Here is a 25,588-nt window from a genome sequence, read left to right as displayed (position 1 = left end):
CGATGGCCCTGGGTGAGGTAGACATAGTGGTCTGCTGCTGGTCCAACTGTGCTTGAGCAGTCACCACTGCAGATATTTTGCAGTCTTCTCTGAAACCTGGATGGAATCTAAAAGGTTCTCTTGGTGCAGCACCCACAGACTTTAGATCCCATTGCAGAGACAGCATCAGAAATGGTCAACAAGCAGGATGCAGTAGTCCAAGAGACATCAAAGCCACCCTCATTGAGACCCAGGACCGAGGCTGAAACTGAGTTCATAGCCTAAAAGTCCTGGACTTGCTGGTCCAGAGGGAAGGTCCAAACGTGCACTATATCCAGGATTTCTCAGATGTAAGGAATCATCCGCAAAGAAGTCAGGTGTGGGTTTGGCATATTGACATCAAACCCCAGAAATGTATGGAGGATCACAGTCATTTGGAGTTGGTCCGTGATGGATAGTGGTGAGCCGGAGTTTAACAGTCAGCCATTGAGGTAAGGGGAGGACTGGTACCCCTAACCTCTGAAAGTACGCTGCATCCAGCGCCATCACCTTCCTGAACATCCGAGGGGCACTAATAAGGCAGAAAGGGAGCAAGGCAAACTGAAAATGCTCGGGCCTACCTTGAACTGTGGGTAGAGTCTCTGGGCCTTCAGGCTAGAGATATGAAAATAGGCATCCTACAAATCCAACGGTAAATAGGTCCAGGGTAAATAGGACCTGGGCCAGCACAACCAACTGGAATTTGTTCTTCTGAAGGAAGAAATTGAAAAGTCTAAGATCTAAAATAGGACGAAGGCCTCTACCCTTTTTCAGCAGTAGAAAGTAACAGGAGTAACTCTCAGTTAAATCTCCAAGGCGGTAACCCTCTTTATACCGCCTTTCTACAAAAGAACTTAAACTTCCTGCAGCAAATTGACAAATCTTCCTTCAAAAGCTAGTTGGTCTGATGAGGGTGGAAGATGTGTCAGAAAGGAAAAGAATGGCGGGGCGAAGGCCCCGTTGGACTATTTGCAGGTTCGCAAGTCAGATTTTCGGGCTTTCTGCCCAAGGAGAAAATGAGTGCCCCTACCTCCCACGGGGTTGCTGTGTGCCAATAAGGGAAAGCCATAGCAGCTGGGAGGCAGTTGAAACCCTTGTAATAGGGTTAAATAGCAACAGTGATCAGGAGACATGAGCCCTAACCATAACCAATCGGAACCCAGGCCAAAGGCCCAATAGAAACACTACTCCTGGAAGCCAATCAGAACCCTAGCCCCATAAACCACCTAATCTCTAAATATTCTGAAAAACATTCTGCAATCTTACAGTGCTTCAATTAAAATGGCTAACTCTCAAACCAATAATCTTGCACAATTTTCTAATGGTGGCAACTTGTCTGTGTGGAGAAGATCCTTCATTTATTTCATCAAGACATGAAAAAATCATCATTTTGTACAACATAATACAATATAATTGTTTGGAAAGTTGATCCTGCATGCATTGTGATCTGGGTGAGGAAACTCCAAGAACCACTAATGGTGAAACTAAAGCAGGGCACAAAATTACTCTTTCTGGGAATCCAGTATTTCTGAATCAACATGGGATCCCGATTTCTGTGTAGCCTCAACAGAGCAAACCTTAGATGAAAAGGGCACATTAGAAATTGGACGGTAGTTGGAATAATCCAAAGAATTCTGCATGAGGTTTTTTTGAGTAGGAGAACAAATGCACATTTCAGCAAGGGTCAGACGTGTCCAGAAGACAGTAATAAAGTAAGATAGAGATGTTCATCATGTGTCTTAAAATGGCTGCACAGAGGAATGCAGAGATGGCAATTTAAAAATTGAGTTCAAGCAGAGGGCTTGGTCAATCCACAGCATTTACTTTGTTCAAATACACTAATGTGCTGCTCCATCGTCAGTGGCTGGAATTCTCCAAGAGTTTGTGTGCCTTTGTAAACTCCTAGTTGTCAATGACTGCAAACTCTAGGTGTGGGGAACCTGACTGTACTAGTTTCAACAAGAATTCTTTCAGCATTTTTGTCTTTTGTTAAAATTTTTTAAATAATAACTGCCAAAGATCTTGAGCAGGCACATTAGTGGACAGCTTAGTGCCATAATTACACATTTTTTATAAATCTTTAAGATTATTTTTTTTTAAAAATCAGGTGGTTTGTCAAGTACATTTAAGAAAATACTTCAACTACTGGAACAATATCCAGCCCAGTCAGAGTGGTGTATGGTTTGCACCCTAAAAGTAGCAAGTCTGATGATGCACCAGTACATAGTATTCATGTCAGGAAACAGACAAGAAAAATACGTTTTTCCCCTTTGGCAATGCTCTTTCTGGTCGCTGCTCTAACTGCAGACTCCTCATCATTGAATATCCTCCAGGCGCAAGATTGGACCTGGAGAATTATCCAGCAATAAATCTGTGCAGCTCCACGCAGACTGGAATGAAACTGCACATGGGAGACGCCGGCAACCATTACTCCTCAGCGGTTGTTGGGGCAGCTAATTAACAGCTAAACTGCAAAGTACAGAGATTGCAAACTCAACCAATTAAAAAAGAAGGAAGAGGCATTGCAATAGAGGAAGGACACCCATATTAAAGGAAAAGCCCTTACGAACTGCTGGTGGCCATATTAATAGGTTGGGCTTAAGTATAGAACAGTTAATGTTTACAGATGAGCTGTTGCGGTAGGTCATTGTCTTGTAGACGGGGTCTCTGTGGGTCAAAACCTACTAACTAAAAAAATCATGCGAAGTATTAAATCAAATCAGGAGCATTTATTTAGCGCACAAATCACCCGAAAGTCACATGGCGCTTGCGGACAACTCAATATTATCAGCTAGAAGAAGAGAAGTAACCAAGCTAATGCTCCAACATCCATATTTTTAACTCCCTACGAAAACAGTTGTGATCAGAGATGATGCGCAAGTATAAAGGCAGTTTATTGCAGAGCGAGACAAGAAAGATCTTCCCCCGTTTTTGACAGTGCGCACTCTCTGAGGAGTGAGAAGAGAACTATTACTAGATCTTAAGGTCCTGCGAGGCAGATGCCAGCTGAGCTTTTTTGCCCAATAGCTTGGACCTCTACCATACATGTTCTTATGCGTTAGGCATAGGGTCTTAAAACGAGTACGCTTCTTCACTGGTAGCCAGGCTAGGTGCAGAGGGAGATCCAGATGGGAGGTTTAGCACCAGTCTGGCTGCTGTATGTTGCAGGACCTGAAGCCTGGAAGCAAGATCTTCATTTATTTGTGTTAACAGGGCATTTCCGTAATCCATACAGCTGATGATCAGTCCCTGTACTAATGGTTTCCTGACTTCTAACGGAATCCACTTAAACACTGCGCATGATGCCAAAACAGGTGGCAATTATATGGTTAACCTGATTTTTCATTGATAATTGATTATCAATTTGGATTCCTAAGTTCCTCACCGACTGACTTAGAGCAGGGCATGGACTGAGGTTTTGGGGCCACCAGTCATCTGACCAGTGCTCATGAGCCTTACCAAAAAGTACTATCTTGGTTTTACTTCCGTTTAATTGTAGGTGGTTGCTGTTCATCCACCTATCTACTTAGGCCATGCAATTCTTGAAACAAGATTTTGTGTCCATGGGGTCGGGGCCAAGGGTGATCAGAATCTGAGCCTCGTCGGCATACGACACTACATCAAAGTCGTAGGACCTGATCACCCTGGCTAGAGGGGTCATATAAAGGTTAAACAACGTAGGGCTCAAGATGGAGCCCTGCGGTACTCCCATCTTGACTGGCCTGCTGCATGAAACCAGGTCGCAAATCTGTACTGCAGTGACTCGGTCTGTTAAATAACTCTTAAGCCACCTCAGGGCCTTCCCCCTCACACCCATCTCCCAAACTCGCTGTTCTAGAATGCTGTGGTAGATGGTGTCAAACGCAGCTGATAAGTCTAGCAAGACGAGAATAGATGACAGTCCTCTATCTAATGCTAATCGGATGTTATCTGTAACTGCTACCGGCGCTGTTTCGGTGCTATGGGTGGCCCTGAAGCCTGACTGTGAAGGATCCAATAAACCGTGGCTCTCGAGATGAAATGTGAGCCGTCGGTTCACCAGTGACACAAGTACCTTCCCGAAGTAGGGGAGCAGCGAGATTGGACGATAGTTGGTTGGAAGCTTGGGGTCCGCAGTGGATTTTTTTTAGAATTGGTCTAACTCAAGGAGCCTTCCATATCTTTGGGACCGTTGATAGTGACAGTGACCTGTTAAATAAATTGGTGAGACTGTCAAGCAACACCGGAACAATGGTAGGGAGGAAACGTGGTGGATCGGAATCCACAGGTGAACCCGATTTAATTTTTAGCATGGCTCATGCGTCATCAGGATAGCACTGAGAGAGTTCCTCAGTAAGGGGAGGTGCACCTATGGGAACAGTGGGAGATGTTTCCAAAGTGCTTATATTTTCATACGGTAGAAAGGAGACATGAATAGCGCCAATTTTATCTTTCAAAAATTTGGAAAGGGAGTCTGTCCAATCCTGTGAAAAAGGGACGCCTATCTGGGCGGGAGGTGTCGTAAATTCTTTTAGAATTTTATGGAGCTCTTTGTTTGAGTTTGCCGCCTTTTCAATCCGGTTTAAGAGGAATCGTTTTTTTATTTGTCTAATATTCTACAAATAGCTTCGATGAATACTTTTGTATTTTTCACGGTTCGTTAGGTTTTTACTTTTCCGCCATAAACTTTCCACAGTCCGACAGGAAAGCTTTGTTATTTTTAATTGCTCCGTAAACCAGGGAGCGGCTCTTGGTTTAATTTTAATCCTGGCAAGAAGAGCAACCTGGTTTAACGAAGTTTTTATAGCTCTCTCAAGGGAAGTGGCTGCCTGATCGACGTTATCCTCTTGCCACTGTGGAGGGAGAGTAAAGTGAGCTGTGAACGAAGTGGAGGTAACTTTCCGCCATGACCTTGTTCTTAAAAATTCGCTCTTGGTCTAGTTTTTAATAATATGGACTGGAATTGTAAATTTCAGTAGATCATGGTCTGACCATAGTAGTGGAGATGGAGGTTCGAACATAATACCTAAGGCATTAGCGAATAATAGATCAAGCGTGTGTCCCGCAGTATGGGTAGGACCTGTCACCATTTGGATTAACCCCAAAGTGCTCATATTAGAGATCAACTGATTTGTGTCTGGGTCAGTATGTATCTCTCCGTGCTAATTGAAATCTCCTATTAGGAGAAAATTTTCTGCAGCCAGCACGTGAGGGGCAATGGCCTCAAGCAGCTTATGTACAAAGTCCTTTTTCGGGCCCGGGGGTCATTAAACTAAGGCTCCTCTCAAGGTGCTTTGAAGTAGGCCATCTATTCTAAAAATACATAATTCTAGTTGGTCGACACTTATAGATTCTAAGAGGGTGATTACCACACCATCAATGGTAGCTATGAGTAATCCTCCACCTCTTTTCCCCTTCCTGTCCACTCTTATTATGTTGTATTGCGGTGGAAAAGCCATTAGTACCTCTGCGGAAGCATGCTCATGTAACCAGGTTTCTGTTATAAAACAGATATCTGGAGTTTCCATATCCAAAAGATTCCATAGTTCTATTGTGTGCTTTGGAATTGAACGAGCATTTAGGTACATTCCCTTTAGCTGTTTGGGGAGTTTTATATCACCCGAATGATAATTTACTTGGGGTTTACATATTTGTGCGTGTACTAAACCAACCTTCTTCAAAATACGCTTCCTTACGGGCCGTTAAAGATGTTCTCCAGGTGGTAATGAGCTGGGGTGAGAACTCTGGGCTACCTCTAAAACGTGTCTCTTATAAACTCACTGTCTTACTATGCATAGTATTGTTCAGATGGACCTCGAATGTAAAAGCCTTAGACATCACCAGCAGGGACTACCAACCCGAAGGTGTTTGCTTTTATTTAAAGAGACTAACAAAGACTATGTCAAGTACGGTTTTCGACCCCTTCTTTACTAAGAATGAAAGACTATAAATGGTGAAATGCTTGATGGAGTATGAGAAATGGACCAAGAGGTTAAGAGGGAATATAAAACAAATGCTAATATCCCATAGATCCCATCATAGAGCAGTTTCTTCACCCACCTTAGCAAGATGGGTGAAGAAAGTAATGAAAGAAGCCGGGTTCAAAATCACTATGTTTGGGGCACATTCCCTTACAGGTGCTTCAGCTTCCAAAGCTTTCTTCCTGGCAGATATTTACAAGATATCCTTTGGACTGCGGATTGGTCCAGTGAAAGTATGTTTAAAAGTTGCTATCTTAGACGTGTTACAAGCGCAATTGATAATGTGCTGAATGCACTTTAAACTTGCATAATGTTCGCCTACTTGTCGTGCCATAAAGTTTAGATTTTTCACAGCCTGGTGGGTAGAAAAACAGGATTTTATTAAAGACACAGGAGGCTAAGATTATCTCTCCACAATTGATACCCTCCCTAATGGGTTCAAAATTACTGATCTTGTTTTTTTCTCTTTCAGAGTAAGAATTTTGTGTCACTAATGGAACTTTTTAGTGGAAGTTAAGGAAATTAGAAGGTATCTTGTTCGCAACGCCAAAAAAGGGAGAAGACTATTTGGGTCAAGGGGAGTTGGGGGGTGACTAGAATGTTTTTGAAGTTCTAGAGTCTTCAGTTGTTGCTGCTGTGAGCTGGCAATAAAGGAGATTTGCATAATCTTAGCATCTGTGTCTTTAATAAAATCCAGATTTTCTGCCCAACAGCCTGTGAAAAATCTAAATTGTTGGTAAAAAAAAGGGCACTCCACAGAACGGGGAAGGCAGTAAGGAATATATGTTTAGATAGAATATCCACCACAAAGAGTGTTACTGAAGGTACGTAACCTGACGTTCTGATGGAAACTTCTAACCACAGACTCCTACCAAAAGGACTTGCAGAACTGAGCAGAGGAAGTGTCTTTCTCATCGGATCTAGCTATCAAAGAAGTAGTGCTTTGTGAATAAATGCCCCAATGCCCACATCACAGCCTAGCAGATATCAAGGACAGACACCACTTGCGCCAATGAAGTAGTAGTGGCTTTGGCAATGGTGGAATGTGATCTCACATCTTCCGAGCACTGTTCCCGTTAAGGTGCACGCACCTCTGTTAACGTGAGCGCGCACTGCCGTATGTGCAGCGCGCACACACCCACGACATCCCGCGAGTGAATCGCGCCACTGCTTTAAAAAAGCGAGCAGCGCGAAAATCACTCACTTCCTGGATGCGGTGTCGGGAGTGAAGGTAAGGCGGGGGTTGAGGGCTTGCAGCTGTCGGCACCTGCGGGGCAGATTGTGGGCTATTAAGTATTCATGTTAATCACAGCCCCTTCACGAGCTGTGATTAACATAAATACTTAAACAAAAGCCCACACTCTTCCCCACCAGGCCCGGTTCCAGCCAAACAGGAGCCTTGGCCCTCGCAGTGAGGGCTTGAAGGCATGCGGGCAACGCCATGGGGCTCAAAGTGCTGCAACGCCCCCTCGTGTGTGTCAGCCCGGGACGAGACAGCTGTCTCGTCCCGGGCGCACACAGACAGATTTAGAGATTATCGCAGCCGCACCCGAGTACTTAACAGGTCTTTAAAATACCATTTACATGTTAACCTGGCTTTATTTATTGTTTCACCCCCTTCATCTCCACATGGCGAAAGGCGACAAATCCTTTCTTTGACAATGGTAACCATTGCCTACTGTTCTGCTGCGTGGATATTTATTTTTCTATGAAGCGCAGGAGAGAAGAAGTTTATTTATACCTATTTACCTTTCCTGATCCCTGCAGCGGCTTATCACATCAGGCTGTGACACAAAGTTTGACTAATGGAGTAGGTACGAGAATGTGTTACTACATTTTTTTTCTTTTAAAAATCTGCACAGTGTGTGCTTCATTTAAACAGTTATTATCATTATCATGGCCGATGCAGGACAACAATAAGACAGTACACAATGCCCAGATAACACTGGTGATGCTGCTGGAGAGCAATCATTTGTCTGTCAGATGAACTGTATTTTATGTGGATAGCTCAGTGGGTTACTGCCTTTGTCACAGAGACCCTTGTGTTACTTGCAGTTCAGAAGTTACAATCCTAACATAGGACAGTGACCAATGAACTGTCATCAAAGAGCTGCAGACAAACATGAATGGTATAGTTAGAACATGGCTTTTTTTGTTTTGTGATATAGTTAGGACTTCCGCAGTCTTTCATTATTCTAATGTTGCTAAAATGAGTATGTTCGGGCAGATATACATTTTTATCAGTAAAGCTGACCCCCCATGGAATACTCTTTAAATCCTAAGGTTGTGTTTCCCCAGACCAAACCCTCTTAAAATATACTGCCCACCAGTATGGATGACATGTGATTCCTACACCTTGTAATCCTCATTGGCTTATGTGACATTCCCTGTAGTCTGATTTACATACTTGTATGATTCATTGTCTCTGTATAATGTGTGCGTGGTGTAAAGTACTGACACACACTACACTGATATGAGTAGCGCTATACAACGAATGAAATGCATATGAGAGAGGGGCTAAGTAAAGATGAGGGGCACTGTTGGAGGGTGGCAGGGTGGCAGTGAGGGAATCCGAGGAGGAGGTCATAAGGGGGAGGGGCTATGGGGAGATGAGGGGCACTTGCGGCATGTGGCAGTGAGGGAATCCGAGGAGGAGGTCAATAGAGGGAGCCATGGAGGAATGAGGGGCACTGTTGGAAGGTGGTAGTAAAGGTATTTACGGAGAAAGAGGTCATTGGTGTGGCACCAAAAAATACTTTCATATCAGCGCTGAAGCCGGCCCTGTCATGGCCTTTCTGTTTTTTTTTATTTAATTAGCAGTCGGGTCATAAGGGCTACTGTGAAACATACTTTTAAGTGCGTGCTAATTATATTTACTGCTATATTCAATGTTTTAAGTTTGTAGGCGATTTTACTAATGTTTTTACCGGGAAAAATGAAAGTGGAGTCCTATGGTGCCTGATATGGGGCTGGGGCCCAGGGTCAGCTGTGAGATAAGGTGCACTGGAGAGGAGTAGTGGATAATCAAGCCTGTAAGGGAGTGCGTTGCAGAGTCCAGGGTCAGGCAGAGGTAGTAATGAAGAGGGATTCTCCCTGAAGGCTCGCACAGAGGGAGCCCGAGAAGTGTCACTTGCCTGATACTCCCACCTCAGAAACCTCCTCTTCCCAATAAAGGAACATTACATGGAAAAAGCACTTTTTGAGAGTGATAATATTTAGAAAGAGATTTGTAAAAAAGTGCGTTTTACTGGGCCTTGTAAGACTAAGGAGGGGCCGGAAGCAGGCCTGCCTAGACATATATGCGACAAATCAAGCTCGCAGTGGCCCACCCAAATGCACCCTTAGCCCACCCAAATAAAAATTCCTGGAGCCGGGCCTGTTCCCCACATGGCGCTTTACAAACAAAAGAGTAGAGCAAGTTTAAAAACCCAGCGTGTACTTTCAGAAAGTACACGCTGTGTTTTTAAAGTTGCTCTTCTCTTTGCAAGCTGCAGCCCCTCTCCCTTGTGGTACCTACAGCATAGCAGGAGGTATGGGGTCGAAAATGCAGAGCTTGAATTCTAGCTAGTCACTTTGTGGTTTGAGACGTACAGAGGTTGGCTGTTATTTAGGCATCTATTTTAGTATTTGAGGCACTCCCTTGAATCATCTGCCCTACTGTGCCTTGTTCTGTGTTTTGTTTAAACTTATCTTCAAGTAAAACATGATTGAAGGTTATTCCTCTTGATGCTGATTTTTAAATTTTAGGCTGAATTTTTCTATTTACTGTTCAAAAACACCCTTACGTTCTTACAATCAAAAGCTATATTACTCTTCCGCTCGGGTGGTCTGTCGCAGGTTTTCTGCCATTGCAATGAATGGAAATGCAGCTCTTTGATAGTTAATAGCTTACTGTTCTATATTGGGATTCAAACTTTTAAACTGCAAGTAACAAAAGGGGCAACATTTCCCCACCCAATTAACAGTGCTCCAGTTAAGAATCTTTAGTAAAATCTTATGATGGTACCACCGTTGGGGGCATATTATCAAGAATGGCGTTAAAATTATCGCCGCTTTAGCAGCAGGAAACTGCTGCTAAAGCGGCGATAATGGGCTTGATATTATGCCCTTGAGCATTCCAATAGAAGCCCAGGTTCACACCAGAACATGGGCTCCTATTGGAATTCTCAAGGGCATATTATCAAGCCCATTATCGCCGCTTCAGCGGCAGTTTCCTGCCGCTAAAGCGGCGATAATTTTAACGCCGTTCTTGATAATATGCCCCTTGGAGTCTTGTGCTTTTCTAAACCTGAAGTGCACTTGCCTGTGTAACCAATTAATGTCATGGAGTGTTTATCCAATTTGCAAACCGACCGTAAGACCCTTAATGTGGCGCTGTATGTGTAAAAATGCATCATCTTTTCACTTTTTAAAGTAAATGTTTGGAGTGACATTTGGCGCTGCACACGCACGCGGTCTGGTTCCTGGCGCACATAGCCAAGGTTGCAGCGCACAGAGACCCTCCACTGCGGCACACAGAGGAAAATATTTTGAGGGAATATTGCTTCTGAGGGCTGCTTCTTGGCCAGTGTGTGGCGGAATCGGATGCAGAAGACTATGGACCTTGACAGGGTCCCCTTCTGCACAACCCCATACTTCCTCCAGGAAACCATACAAACAGATGATCGTCCACCCGACGGTCCTTGGTACGATCATGATTAATCTTAAAGCCCATTTGGGGGTCCAACTGATGGAGTCTCTCCTCCTTTGAGGGATTATGAGAGCAAAGAAAGCTGGTGGAGATGCCCGACAAGAAAGGGAGTCACAACTTTAGGCAAAAAAGTTGCAGGGTCCTCAGCACCAATTTGTCTACAAAGAAAGGGGTATGGGGCGGTTGCACTGAAAGTGGATGCAGTTCACTCATGTGACCAGCTGACAATCAAAATGAGGAAGAAAGTTTTCAGAGTCAAGAGACGTAGCAAGCAACCATGCATAGGCTTGAAGAGCGTACACAAGAGGAATGTCAAGAATAAGTTAAGCTTCCACGGTTTGGGAGGGAACATGTGTAGCAAAGCTTTAATAAACCTCATCACAATAGGTGATTTGAACTGAGATGGTTAGCCCAGCAAAAGTGCAAAGGCTAAAAGGGCCAACAAATTACTTTTTACAGTGCCTACTGTCAGGCCTTGCAGGGCCAAAGACAAAACAAACGAAAAGACATTTGACAGCTTTGCTTGGAAGGGTTCTGTGAACCGGCCACAACAGTTTTCGGTGTTGCCTGCCGGCAAGAATTAAATTAACCACTTCAGATGGCCAATCAAATGCAGTTAATTGCTGACTCTCAATCGCCACGTATGTTGACTGCAGAAGATCGGATGGAGGCAGAACCCTACCCTTTTTTTGAGACAGGAAGTCCCCCAGAAGTGGAAACCTGATTGCAGGCCATATGCTCAGGTGTTCCAGGTACCATACTCCTCTGGCTCAATCTGGGGCAATAAGTATGACTTGGACCTGGCCGTTCTTGATCTTCTTCAGAATTCGGGCAGACAGTGGCAAAAAGCTGTGTAAGAGTCCCTTGTCCCATTCCAGCCAGAATAGGCCTCTTAATGTGTGCTGTCATGGGAACTCCAACACACAAAATCGTAGACACTGCACAATCTTGACAGTGGCTAAAACATCTATCCAGGGCTTTTCCTACTGATCAAATATACACTGCGTCACCTTGGGATGTTAATGTCAAAAGTGATCTGCCAGGCAACATCTGCTCAGTTTGTCCAATTTGGTATTCAAGGAGCGTGCCTGGTAGTTGGGGACCAGGAATATGTTCCGTTACGGCCATCTACAGAGGCACTGAGCCTCTCGGAATAGGACCCATGACCCCACATGCCCTGCTTATTGCAGTACCACGTGGTGGCAGTGTTGTCCGTGAGAGCCTGCATCACATTCCTGCTGACTGATGAGAAGAAAGCCTTCAGGGCCAAACTAATAGCCAGTGGTATTGAAGGCTTTCTTGCCTTCAGGGCCAAACTAATGGCCAGTAGTTCCAGTAGGTTGATGTTGATCTGGCAGTTTGCAGGAGACTAGAGGCATCTGATCTTCACTGCTCCCAGATAACCCCCAAAACCAGTAGCAATGTGTCCGTCATCACTGTGGTGTGGAAGGGAGGGTGACCTGCTACAGGACAAATTGTGATTAGTCAGCCACCACTGCAAATCTTTTTCTGTCTTCTTTGAGACCTGAATGGTGTCCGAAACGTGGCTTTGATGGTGGGCCCACTGGCATTTGAGGTTCCAACTGCAGGCCCTGCATGTGCCACCTTGCGTAACTGACATGGAGGATGTACAAGGCTAAAAGGCCAAGATGCCTCCGAGCCACCCATCTAAGATTAAGCCTGAAATATCGGACTCATAATCTCAATGTGTCAAAATGGCAGGTATGCCAAAAATGTTAGGCGAGCCCTCAAACACCAGCCTAGGTGTCATGCTTCAACATATGACTACCCTGTTCATCAAAAAAAGATTGTAGTGGAGGGCGTGGCCAGGAACATGGCCGGCTAGCAGTGTCTGTTGGAGCTCTAGTAGCCCGAATCTAATCCTGAGCTAGATCCTGCCCTTCAAATCACCATCTGCTGCCCACCTTCAGTGCCACCATTTCCCCACACTCAGTGGGCAACCCAAGAACCGTCCAAAAGGGCTGCGAGTAGTGTGGCGGAGGAGAAAACGAGAAGGTGTAGGGACGCCACAAAGCCACCCACCATGGTGGACAGGGAAGCCTAGCCCGGAGGAAACTCCCCTGCGTCGAGGAAAGAGGACGCAGCCTGGCTCCCCAGCTGCCGACCTATGGAACAATGAGGGGGAGAGCCATACCAGGAGGCGAACGGCAACGCAAGTAAAGAAGCTGGGCCAGCGTAATGCGGGACCTCAGGCCCAAATCCGTGTGCAGGTGAGACAGGCTGCACGTGGACGCGATCGAGCAAACTGGGCCTCATCCCCCCCAAGCCAGGGCAGAAGCGGGAACCCAACATAAGAGGCCTTTCGGAGACCTCCCAGAGCATCGGAGACGGTTCGGAATCGGTGAGAGGGAGAGGCGACTCAGCCACCGAATGGTTTGGCATGATGCGGCAGCGGATGGACAGACTGAAGGCCGCAGAGGAAGGCCCCATGGTCCGTACCAGACCACAGGAGTAAAGAAGGGGAGGCTCTGCTCTGCTTCGGCTGGAGGGGATGTGAGGTAAGGGGGAAGGGCCTCCCTACGCCGATTGAGACACCAGAGCGCAAAGCGGGTACTGGACCTGGCCGAGCAAAGCCAACAAGCCAGAGCCCACATGCAGGAGAGAGGGGCTGCGGACGAGCGGTTACTGGAAGGTCAGGCGGGCTCCCCCTGGCCTTTCCTCCCACTGGTTTACCTCGCATTAAAGATGAGCTACCCATCCCAGCATAGGCACAGTAGCTGGAATCGGCTGAAGCGCCCAAGGGCATACGCCGCGAAACGCGCACTATCTGATCCTCCGACCAGTAGTGCGCGGCCCAGCTGTCCACGGAAGAAGGAATTAAATAAATAGGTGAAGCAGTGGGCAAATGCGGCTTCGGTGATGCTGTGAGACCCAGAGGTGTGGGGAGGAATACCTTGAGCCACCCATCGGTGGGAGCAGAGGATTAGAAGAGGGCCTCTATCCCACCTGACAAAGGAACCAACAAACCTGAAGCCCAGCGGCGCGAGGGAGGAATAGACGTGGTCACGGAAAACCAAATCTGGGATCTACCCTGGGAGGCTGCCGCCGCCGCGGACAGAGAAAGCGGGCCTGAGAGTAGCTGTTGGGTGGGGATCAGGAAGAGCTTGACGAAGAAGACAGGCCTCATGTACAACAGGAGAGAGACTTGGCTCTTAAGGATATACAGAACTCCAGTTGAGGCCAATGCACAGGAGTCCCCTTGGGTCAAAGAGTGACAACTAATGCCAGATGCAGATTGCACTCCTCAGGGGAAGACACATCAAATTCTAATTGTGACGATGCAAGACTACACCGGACGTAGGGTAGAAGCCCATACATAACACGGTGGTGGCGGAGGCGACAGCGAGCAGCCGTGCCAGGCAGACATGTGCAAAAGAAGGGATATCTCAACTTTCAAGACAGACATACAATCCTCAGAGTCATGGCGTGTTGGTGAAATCAGACATGCCAACTGGACAATAATGATCTTCCCTGACTACTCGCAGGAAGTGCAGAAGAGGAGACGCACATTTGATTCTGTGAAAGTTAAACTGAGAGCCCTGCAAATTCAGTACATGCTACTCATTCCTGCCAAATTAAAAGTCATTTTTCAGGGCAACTCCCATTTCTTCCAGTCACCAGAAGAAGCATGGGCCTGGATTGAGGAGCGCCCCCTTTTAAGGCGTGAGGCAAGGGTCGGAGAGTCGCAACTCAGACGCATGAACACGGCCAGAACCTAAGCCACAGAGTGAAAAAGACGCACAACTTGGACAGGGACCCCTCTGAGGGGGATCCCACTCACGCTGGAGAAACATATGCGCTCGGACTTGGACTCGACACAAGCCAAAGCTAATAAAAAATGCTCCAGCCAACGGGACATTACCCACACAGAACCTTTGGATAAGGAGTGCCTTGCCAACATGGACAGCGACCACCCACTCCTCAAGAACATTAACCAATTGGAAGAACAAAGTACTGGGACAGGAAATCCAGAGAACACGCACCAGCAGCAGGGCAAGAGCGCCGATGAAGGGTGAAACACGGGCTATGCCAAAGGTAGACGACTGTAGAACGTCTAAGGAGCCCCCCCAGACATTACTGCGCTCAGCACTTCTGAGCAAAAGACTTACCTTAAATTCATATCCTTTATTGGTTTGATTAGCATTTTAGAGGGTTAGGGGAAGGGGAGAGAATACAGACCTCTCAGGCTATACCTACGCCAGGTTGTCAAGTTGATAGTTAAGGGGATGGGCGTGGGAAGTGGGAGAGAGTGGGATGGGGGGGATAGGTTGAGGGATAAAAGATTCACTGTTATGCCTGTGGGCAAGTTCTTCATACAGCTAGCAGCAGGAGTGCCAGAGTTGTAGATAAGGAGGAAAGAGAAAAGTAGGCAGGCCTTCCCGAACATATACGGACGCAAAAGAGACGCACGCACAATGGATGAGGAACCCTACACAACTTTGATATGGAATGTCAATGGGTTAGGTAGTAAGATCAAATCAAGAGAAGACAAGTAGGTAGATAGATCAAGAGGCTTAAGTCCAACATTGTCTTTTTGCAGAAAACCTTCCTGATGGTTACACATTGCGCCTTTATAGGGGGGTCATACATAACACTTGCACATGCAGGAGCTCGGGGTGTCACCATATTGATTAGGAAAACTCCCCCCTTGTATACAACTAAGATCTGGACAGACCCTGGTGGAACTTTCGTTGCCGTCTGGGGGACCTGGGGACGGCGAGAGCTTATGTTGTTCAATATCTATGCCCCTCAACAACTGCAATCTTAAACCCTAGATGCAGTAGCTAAGATATTATTAGAATCAGGCCCCTGCACACACATTATTGGAGGTGACTTCAATGACGTAATTGACCCAAACCTTGACCGCACACACATTACCACAGGAACCTGTATATCCACTCCACTGGCCGAATTCGTGAACTCTTTGGGGCTGACTTACTTCTGGCGGCGACACCACCCAATAGACCGCACTTATTCATACTTCTCTGGGGCCCAGAGAGTCTTCTCCAGACTTGATTATTTCTTTGCCCCAGCCGGGGAGGTACAGACAGTGGAAAAGGTGGAGTACCTCGCAAGGGAAATCTGACCACTCACCACTGTGGTTGATGGTGAGAGCTAGGGGAAGTAGACAACGGTCAGATTGGAGACTGAATGCCTGGGAGCTCCAGGACAAAACAGTAACTGGAGCGAAAAGGACGGAGACTAAGCTATACTTCCAAGAGAATGAGGGTTCGTGGCCTCGGCCGCCACCCTTTGGGAGGCTTATAAGACAGTGATCCGACGTAATAGCGCGGAAAAGGAGGGAAGAAACTCGCCAAGTAGAAACTCTGGAATGTAAACTCCTGGAACTTGAGAAAGATATTACCCCAGATGCAGAGGCCACTTTGATACGACAAATCGCAATTACATGCAGGGAATTTCGAGCAATGACAGAGCGGAAGGTAAAGATCCAAATTCAGGCCACGCACCACAGACTACGAGTCGGGAGAAAGAGCTGGGAGGATTCTAGCTTGGCTGGGCAGAAGGGAGAGAGAGAGGTGAGCTGCGTGGCCAAGATCCAGGAGACGGAAGAAATACACGTAACCGCACACACTACAGCAGGGGCATTCACCTGCTTTTACGCTGAACTATACAACCCTAGGCCACTAGCAGACGATTCCCAGATAGCAGAGTACCTTAGTAGAATAGATAACCCCACTTTGACGCAGGACGGTAAGGAAGCCCTTGAGACGGATATTACCATGACAGAAATATTAGACGCAAATAATAGACAAAAATCAGGGAAAACCACCGTACTGAACGGGCTACCAGGGAAATTCTTCAAGCAAAACCCTGGCCTGCTAGGCCTGCACCTTTTAAATATGTAACCAACGGCACGAGAGGAGGGATCGCTCCCATTAGACCTTTGTCAGGCCACAGTGGTGGTTATTCCTAAGCCGGGTATGCCCCCAAAGATGTGCGGATCCTACTGCCCAATATCACTGCTCAACGTTGAATCAAAAATCTTGGCCTCTACTCTAGCAACACAACTGCTTCCGGTGATCACATCCCTCATCCACCGTGACCAATCTGGCATTATGCCCAGCCGAGCCACACCTTTCAATCTCCATCGGTTGGCCAACTGGCTAGACTTAGTGAAGAATAGATCTACCCCACATGTGCTTCTTTCCCTGGATACGGAAAAGGCCTTCGACACAGTCCACTGGCCATTTATGCGGCAAGTCCGTGTGAGGTTTGGATGGAGATTCATGACTTGGGTGGAGCTGCTTTATACCAAAACTAGAGCCGGAGTCCGGGTCATTGGGGTAAAGTCGGCTGACTTCCTCATAAGAAGAGGAACCAGACAAGGCTACCCCTTGTCCCCCTTGCTCTTTGCCCTGGGACTAGAGCCATTGGCATGGCTGGTTAGAGCTCATACAGAGCTCAGTGCATTCCAGGATACAGGAGGTCACCTCAAAGACAAACCGATATCTGTCTATGCAGATGATATCTTGCTCTGTATTACCAACCCTGACACTACACTCCCTCTGATTCTGCACCTGTTTAAGGATTTTGGCAAATACACGTGATACAATATAAACTGGGAAAAGTCAAGTATAAACCCTGTGAGAGGTTCCATTAATACATGCTCAATACCGGGTAACCTCCACATTAGCAGAGAGGGCTTGAGACATTTGGAGCTGTACATCTCCCTAAATGAAGCTGATGGCCTTTATCACAACATCAAGCGCGTTATGACGGAATTTCGTGAAGATGTAGCTAGGTTCCCGCTGACGCTGCTGAGGGAGAGCGGCTGTGTATAAAATGACAACGCTGCCTACGCTACTACACATACTCCAAAACACACACTACAGAGTCCCAGGGGCTATTTTCAAGTCAATCAATGATGAACTCCGAACACTTTTATGGAACGGGGGCCATCCAAGAGTGGTGTTGCAAACATTGCAGCGCAACCAATACAACGGGGAATCGCCCTGCTGGATATCCAAGCCTACTGCCGGGCCGCACATTTAATTATAATTAATGAATGGGGACACCCTGCAGAAGATCACCCCATGTACGCTTTGGAAAGACACCAATTTCGGAAACACTCCCACCTCTGCTATCTCTAAGGGGGTGCAGGTGTCCGAGACCTACTACCTGCCACATGGAGGACGATTGAGGCCTGGAACAGGGAGGATCGACAGATGGGATGGGAAAATAAATTGACAAAAGCGACGCCACTATGGGAGGGTAGGAGATTGCCAGAATTTTCGAAAATGCAGGGCATCGGGGGTTGGGGCATGGTTGGGATCGCATACTCAAAGACGGGGACTTAACCACTTTGCGGCTGTTCAAACCGAATATCAGTTGACACATACTCAAAAATACAAATGCTCACAACTTCCACATGCCTAGAGGGCACAAAAAATTTACACTACAGGCATGCCCGAATATGCACCATTGGAAGGTAGACTACTACAAGAGGGAATACCCTCAAAGGCGGTTTCCTGGACATATAAAACTCTAATTAACAATATCACTAACAGGCTGATATCCCTCAGGTCTAAATGGGAAGAAACCACGGGTCCATTAGATGACATCGACTGGAAGGGGGCCTTGATGCACTCAAGAGAGGTGTCGATTAAGCTCCGTTTAAGGTTGATACAACTTAAAGTCCTCCACAGGGTACACAATGACAGGGCTCGACTACATACTATGGGAAGAGCAGAAACACCCAACTGTCTACGCTGTAAAACAGACCGAGGCACCTACATACACATGTTATAGAAATGTAAGAATGGATAAAGATACTGGTCACAAATAGTAAAGGAACTTAACAATATATTAGAGGCACAGATACCTATGGACCCCAAATATATTATACTTGGCATCCCTACAGATGTTAATCTCCCAAGGCACAAACTCCAATTGAGCAACTTAGGGTTGATTGTTGCAAAAAGAGACATTGCCAGGCCCTGGGGAGATGAGGGCCTGCCCACTCTAGCGGAATGGCGAGCCAGTGTGGACCTATAAATGGGGGCCGAGAAAACAACGCACACAGCCAGAAGATGCCCTAAAAAGTTCACCAAAATATGGCAGCCATGGCTGAGATATTACAACCTAGAAATCGAGGGAGCCGAGATTGACAATACACACCCCAGCACACAGGGTTAGCAAGTAGTCAGCGGATTTCTTCACTTTAAGACTACGTCAATGGGAAGCGCCATGTTTAATCCAAGGAGGGGGGGAGTTGTATTGGAGAATGAACTCCCTAATTGTAATCTTTGTTTCCCTGAAAGTAACTACTGACTATAATGATGTAAAATCTACTATTTACAAGGTTCACCTACTGATGTTCTGGCTGATGTTTAAAAAATAAAAACAGTTAAAACAATAAAAAAAAAAACAGATTGTAGTGACCGATAACTAATTAAAGTAGTATTCTTCGAAAGTTGCAGGAGACTTTTAGCTTTTAATTCTGAATACTATACTATCACCACAGGAAGTAATCCCTAAACATAAGAAGCACATTTGTCACTGTAATCATGTCTGATGAATGAGACAACCCTATGATTAAGCATGTCACCTAGCTTGGCGTGTGAGGGCTCGGCTAAATATTTTGACATATCTTGAATTCTCATTGGACATCTACATAAGAGTTAGGAGCTTTCCGATTTAAGTGGATGACCTCCTTTGAGAATATCACCGTTTTGCATTGATGCTTTTTGTCAAATTAAAGTGGCCTGTTGGCTGTTGTAGCAGGGGAAGGAGATTTGGAGAACTGGTCTCTTTGTTGGACTGTGTGTTGTCTGCTGGTTCCCCATCTGCGACTCTGAAAGACTGGGCTACCTGGTGCATCAGTGGTTTGGAAGGCTGCTGCTACGGACAGGCTAGCCCATTGAATTAGCCCCTAAATTTGCAGAACCAATGGGAAATTGCTTTGTGGGAGTCAATAGTCCCAAATAATGTGTTTAGCCCCATAGAGTATGTGGATATCAGTTCAAGAGAGAGACTGTGTTTATGAACCTCTGTGTAAGGCTAGCAGACAGGGCAGACAGGCCTCTTATTTCACCAGGCATTTCCCCGTTGGGCTGGGGCTTTTGTAAACCGATTTTGAAAAAGGCACCGGGGCGGGCCTGGGCTGTCACTTTCCCCAGTTCCTTGAGGTAAATTACAGCAGGTGCAGTGGGGCTTCATCGACAAAAGAGAGGGGGACAAAGGAAGAGGGAAAGAGATCAGAGAGGGGAGAGAGAGAGAGAGTATATGTATGGAAGGAAATCGAAATAGCACAAGGAAACGAAGGTAACAGGGCTGTTGTCTGCATTTTTTCCAGAGCTGCCTAGGGTCCCCCAGTCCAGCCCCGCTGACAGAAGAAAACATTTGCTTATCAATAGCATCAACCCTTTTGGATTCCCTACCCAGGGGACTGGCCAATACCTTACTTGTTGAAGCTTTTAAAAGAGACTTTCTGGAATAAGGTGCTGGGTGAAAAAATCTGAATCATTTGGTTTAGGTATATGACACCTGGCTAACATGTTGGAAACAGGTAGACATTAATATGATTTCAACTAGGTACCCATCAAGGTATCCATAAGAGCCTCACTGAATGGAATCAAGGGCTCTGATTTAGGTGAACCAGGCTGTAAAAGTTGTCAAAACATGTACTGTAGTCTTAATGGAGGGCAGCTGTAATTCTAGTACCAACATCAACTGTCCTTCGAACCACCAATTCAAACAATCATTTGCAATGCAATAGGTCTCGAATTTACGCAAGTTTAAGCTATTAGCATTGTAAATGACACTGCCTTTTATTTATGTTTTAAAAACTAAAACAAAAATCAAAGGCATAGTCCTTTACATTGCAAATAGCCTAAACTCGTGTAAATGCAAGACCTATTACATTGCAAATGCTTGTTTTCCTTTTGGAATCCAGAGCTCTTCTCAGATGCACTTGAACGGGTGGACCCGTGTCTCGCGCTGGGGCAAAATGAGACACTGGATGGATGTCAAGACAAAGTTCATTCATTCTGGTCCCTGTGTGCCCAGTGAAGTAGTAACGCTCCCATGGGCTCCAATGCAAACAAGAGAGAAAAAAAGGCCACTGTTAGGGGTACCATCTCGCTTCGTTTCGTTAATGGACATGGTTTCCGGTCCCGGACTTTCCTGCAATATTCCAGTGCATTATGGGTGTTGTAATCCATCAATTAATTGAACAGATTACACCAACACCTCAAAACAACAACTTATTGGTGAACAGTTCAGTGCCAGTTGTGACGGCGGTTACTGTTGCCCATGCGGCCTAGGGCAGTGGCCCTTGGGGGTCTTAATACAGTTCCCGAGTTACTGTTCTTTCAGGCAGGCCTCATGGGGTGCCCATGGTGCCAGGGTAGTTCTGGGAAGCCCTCAGCCCCACACTGAACGCTACACGGATGCCCATATTATCACAGGCTCCTGGCAGCGGGTCCACCAGAAGCCTCCCCCACCGCCTCCGGCATGATGAGCAGCACCCCTCCCCTCCCGGCACAGCACCACGAGCTGAAGATCATCGTTTCTAATCACTAATAGATTGCCTTTGTCAGCGACAATCCCAGCGGTAATTTACGGCGTGTGGCAGAACCCCAAGATGGACAGCTGGGCTCTCGGGGAGAAGTCTCAGGTGAGAGGGAGAGGGGGAGGGGGTTACTGGAGCTGAGAGGCCTTGGAGGGGATGTTTGTGCCTAGTGGGCGGAGGGCTCTTAATGCGAAGGTATCAGCACACTCGACGCAGTTGCTTTTCACTGCTCAGAATTGTATTTTAAAAATCCGAGGTGAACGAGAGCCACGGCACGCAGCATGATGTGGGGGCCAGTGTGGCAAGATCGTGGACACGCTACATACCATTGTTCTTAGTTTTCATCCTTTTCCAAGGGTCTCAGATACTGACCACTAGGGGCAGTGGATTCATGGGTGCAAACCCAGGCGTATTATTTTAAACACATTTGATCTCTGCCATTAGCTTTTGTGATTACACTCTGTAAGACCCATCCAGTCTTACTAGCCTTGGGCTCGCCTACGTATCTTGAAGCGAGCATTGGAGCCTCTGTCGGGTTTTACGACCGGAAGCGAAAAGGGTGATAAATACACTGGCTCCTGGGCATGTGAGTCTCAGATGAGGCTGTACTGGTGGCTTCTTGCTCTGTGCCCTCGCCCCTGTCAAAGCGGCACTTGGAAATCTAAACGCGCTAATCTCTGCCACTGAAACGTGTAAACATTTTAACGAAACGAGTCTTCATAAAAGGAAGTGCTGATGCCAGCTACCGGCTGGGTTGACCCCAGAGGGGGGAAGCATCTGCTGAGCGAGCTGTAGCGGCTTGTGACAAGGTGTCAAAGGGTCTTCATTTCAGTGCGTCATTCACGAGAAGTGAAAGCCAAATTTGCTACACTCTTAGCAGGGGAAGAACAAGCGCTGGCCATTGCCTTGCCCTCCCCGTGACCCTGTGCGCCTCTGAGCTCCGTGCCTGCGCCACAGCTGTCGTGAAGCCTTTTCTTATCTGCTTGTTAAATAAACAAGCAGATAAGAAAAGTCTTCACCACAGCCGTGAATCAGGTGAGCCAGTCCGGCAAAAAGCGAAAGGGAGGCAACGAAAAACCCTCCTTTCCAATGGGAAGCCAGCGTTTACCATAACCGCTGACACTACCCAATAGAAATGAGGGGCGGGGCTTGAGTCCCCTTCTCAAAAGTAACTTATTTACTATAGCTCTCGCAGCGAGGAGCGCATGCGCTCCAACGCCAGGCGAGACCTAAAAAGAGATTTTCTTTCGCTGGTAGCCCATGTGGCAAGTCAAACTCTGTTTCAGGAGAGGTGTCTATCGAATTGGAGATTTGCAAGTTAATTTATAAGGCATCATCCTAATAAGGGGGGGGAGTAGGCCATCTTCATCCCCATCATTAATATCCTGGGGTGCAGCCAGTTCCACCATAGTATCTGTGTCAGAACCAAAAAGAAAAGGGAGCTTTTGCTGGTAGTTGGGTACTGTTAAAGTCACTGTATTAGAGTTAGGTTGAATGTCAACTGGTTGCGGTTTAGTAGCAAAACAGTAGTCGAGCTCGAAACTATGTCAGCCCGGGGTCGACATGGGTGGCAGTACTGGGTCATCATGCTGCAACAATGGAGTCAGTACTGGTGTTGGAGCAACAGATTTCAGGGCCAGAGTAGAAGTCTGTAACAGAGTTGGAACGGGTCCTGCTTTGCTTTCTTATGCTTGCGGTTGACTCAATTTCCACTCCACTGAAGATTTTGAGGAGGAAGTGGAGTGGTCTCTGGAAATGCCTGGGACCAGAAACAGAACCGGGTGTGTTACTTGGAGCTGGACCCGAATGAGGACCCCAACTTCTTATGTCTGTGGATGTACATCTTTTCCTCGTAGTATCAAATCGCCTTTGGTGCATGAGGGTGTGCATGTGTAACAGCTTTAAGACATCGCGAGAACCCAGGCAGCTAAGGCAGCCTCTTGGAGGTCCATAACCAATATCCTGCAAAGCTCTGGATCTGCATCAAAAGGCACAGAAAGAAAGGAGCCGACAAACACGCAGGGGTGGCCCTGAAATGTAGTTGTGCTCAGTCAATTCTGGGACGGTATTGAGTCAGCGCAGAGCCGCATAACTATTCTTCATCAGTATGCATGAGCATTGCAGAAAATTTACAGGACCTCGTTTTGCTTCTATATAATATACTAATATGAGGAATTTGTGGTTAGTAGCATTAATTAGAAACTCACGACTGCTTTTCACTTTATGCAAACCACCTCTGTAACAGGAACCAACAATAGGAAAATAAGCAGAAAATTCTAGATAACAGACGTGAGGTTTTCAAAACCAACATATAATTCAAACCACATCAATCATTACAATTGTGCAGACTGAGCAAAAATAAAGAGCTATTACATCAAACATTTATATTTTCTAGTAACCTGTCAGCAGATCAGTAATGATGTCAGATATGAACGCAAAAGATATATAGTAAAAGTTTAATATTCAATGCATACCTGCTGAACTCCTTCACCACCAACATCTCGCAGTTGATGAATGCCAGGCACACTGCCTATCTTGTCTACTTCATCCAAAAAGACAATTCCTGCAATGGAGTGAAAAACATTTGAGATGGCGTTAACAATTCTCTTCAAATTAAGAAAGCCTTGTATCAAAATGCTTATTCTTACACAGCACAACCACATTCATCTCGGTGAGTGACTGGGGGTGCCTTTCAGCAACTAAATTATATTATGGGCGTCTGAATATAACACATGCAGTAAGTACCACTCCAAAAATATACCTTTAGTTTTGACATTGACAAGGAACGTTCTAATGTTAGCACTGGAGATCTCAAATATTACCATTGGTGGATTAAATACTAAAAGTATCTTGTTCAACTTACAGATGCACAGAAAATTCAGATAATGAAGTCTAGAAGAGGACATGTAAAGCAGGTGAATTGCAGGTCTAAAGAAACATTGCCATACTGCGCTTTAAAACCTAGCATGAACCTCTGCTGTATGATCTATTTTGCACATTGTGAATGGAAGCATTCACAAGACTAGCAGTCAGGGAGATTTAGAGATCACTCACTATTAAATGCATAGGGCCTTCTAAATATGACGATTGGCACCTGCTCCATGTTAGAGTGCAAGAGACCATGAAAGTCAGATGGAGTAGGAGAGATGAAGAGCCCCCATGTGACCTTCATCAGCTTTTCCTACAGTTAACAATGAGAGTGATCAACTCTTTGTGATGATGTGAATGCCTTTACGTGATCTGGTCTTGAACTGAGCAGGCAGAGTCAAACATTTTGGAATCTATTCTTTTAATCCTCTTTGATACAGAATACTACTGTGCTCTAGGAAATTAGGGGAGATCAGATGAGCAGTAATTCAGAGACCTTCCTGGAAGATGGTTTCTAGAATATAAAACTTTATCTCCCCAAAATAGAGTGAAAAAACATAGGTTCCAAACATTGCAAGCGGACACACCGATTTCTCACAGAAAAATACAGAACTATTCCATATAAATAGGACTATTCACACATTCCAAGAATATTATACTCAAGTGAGTTCTGGTACACTAAAGGAAATATAACGTACTATAGTGTCCCCATAAATGCAATTTCTTTAGGGAACGTTAAAAGTTAAAACCTATTGATTATGACCTGAATTTGCCAAACAGCTTTAAATGAAATACAAAACACAGTAACATCACTTGCATGTTAACTCAGCATAGCCCTTGGCCAGCTAGGAGGAAAAGGGATGCTGCATTCCAGGATTGCATATCCTTGTTGGGGCAAGTTTCTACAATTATGAATTATGCCTCACACCCTCTTGCAAACAACGTACACACCAACCTATACCTGTTTGAAGAGATTATTTGGCCAAATGGATCCAAACTTAAGTCAACCTCGATCAAGAACAAAGAAAAGGTTTAAGACAAGGAGCTTCTAGTTCTGATAGAAATCAAATGCCCCTAACTAGATTTCGTACAATCCCTGGCACTTGCTTCTTGGCAAACTTGAAGGAGAAGGTGGAGACATCCCATTGTCTTAAAATCTTGTAGCACATGCAGTAAAGTTTGTCATCCTAGCAGAGGTACTGAGCTTAAAATATTGGATATGAGAGAACTCCTCCTGTGGGAGATCAACAAGAGCCACTTTTTATATTGTTGATTTTGAACATGTTGTTGGAACATGTAGTCAGTGTACTGATTGTCCCTAACAGCTCAATTGTGTGGATCAAGGATTTGGTTTGTCTAAGATACCACCAAAGTAAAATGTTGGGACTTATTAGCACTATGGTGCTTAGTAAACTCTGTGATTCTAAAGGAGTGCCCATGCTCTAATCGTAACTGATGCACCTGCTCCATGAGCTCTTGAAGGATATGGGCTAGGGG

At 45.8% G+C, this 25,588-nt stretch overlaps 1 protein-coding gene across 2 annotated transcripts in view; it reads right to left on the bottom strand.

Moving 5' to 3' along the window:
• The window catches only part of CLPX (caseinolytic mitochondrial matrix peptidase chaperone subunit X), a 550,543-nt gene that overhangs the window by 142,463 nt on the left and 382,492 nt on the right, over positions 1 to 25,588 (bottom strand). For both annotated transcript variants that reach the window (XM_085644564.1, XM_085644563.1), the window contains one exon: positions 23,698 to 23,786. In XM_085644564.1, the coding sequence (XP_085500690.1) occupies positions 23,698 to 23,786 (89 nt within the window). The remainder of the gene's footprint in view (positions 1 to 23,697; positions 23,787 to 25,588) is intronic.

This window comes from Triturus cristatus, chromosome 3_1, assembly GCF_964204655.1.
Source record: "Triturus cristatus chromosome 3_1, aTriCri1.1, whole genome shotgun sequence".
Lineage (NCBI taxonomy): Eukaryota > Metazoa > Chordata > Amphibia > Caudata > Salamandridae > Triturus > Triturus cristatus.
This window is presented reverse-complemented; position numbering and strand designations above follow the sequence as displayed.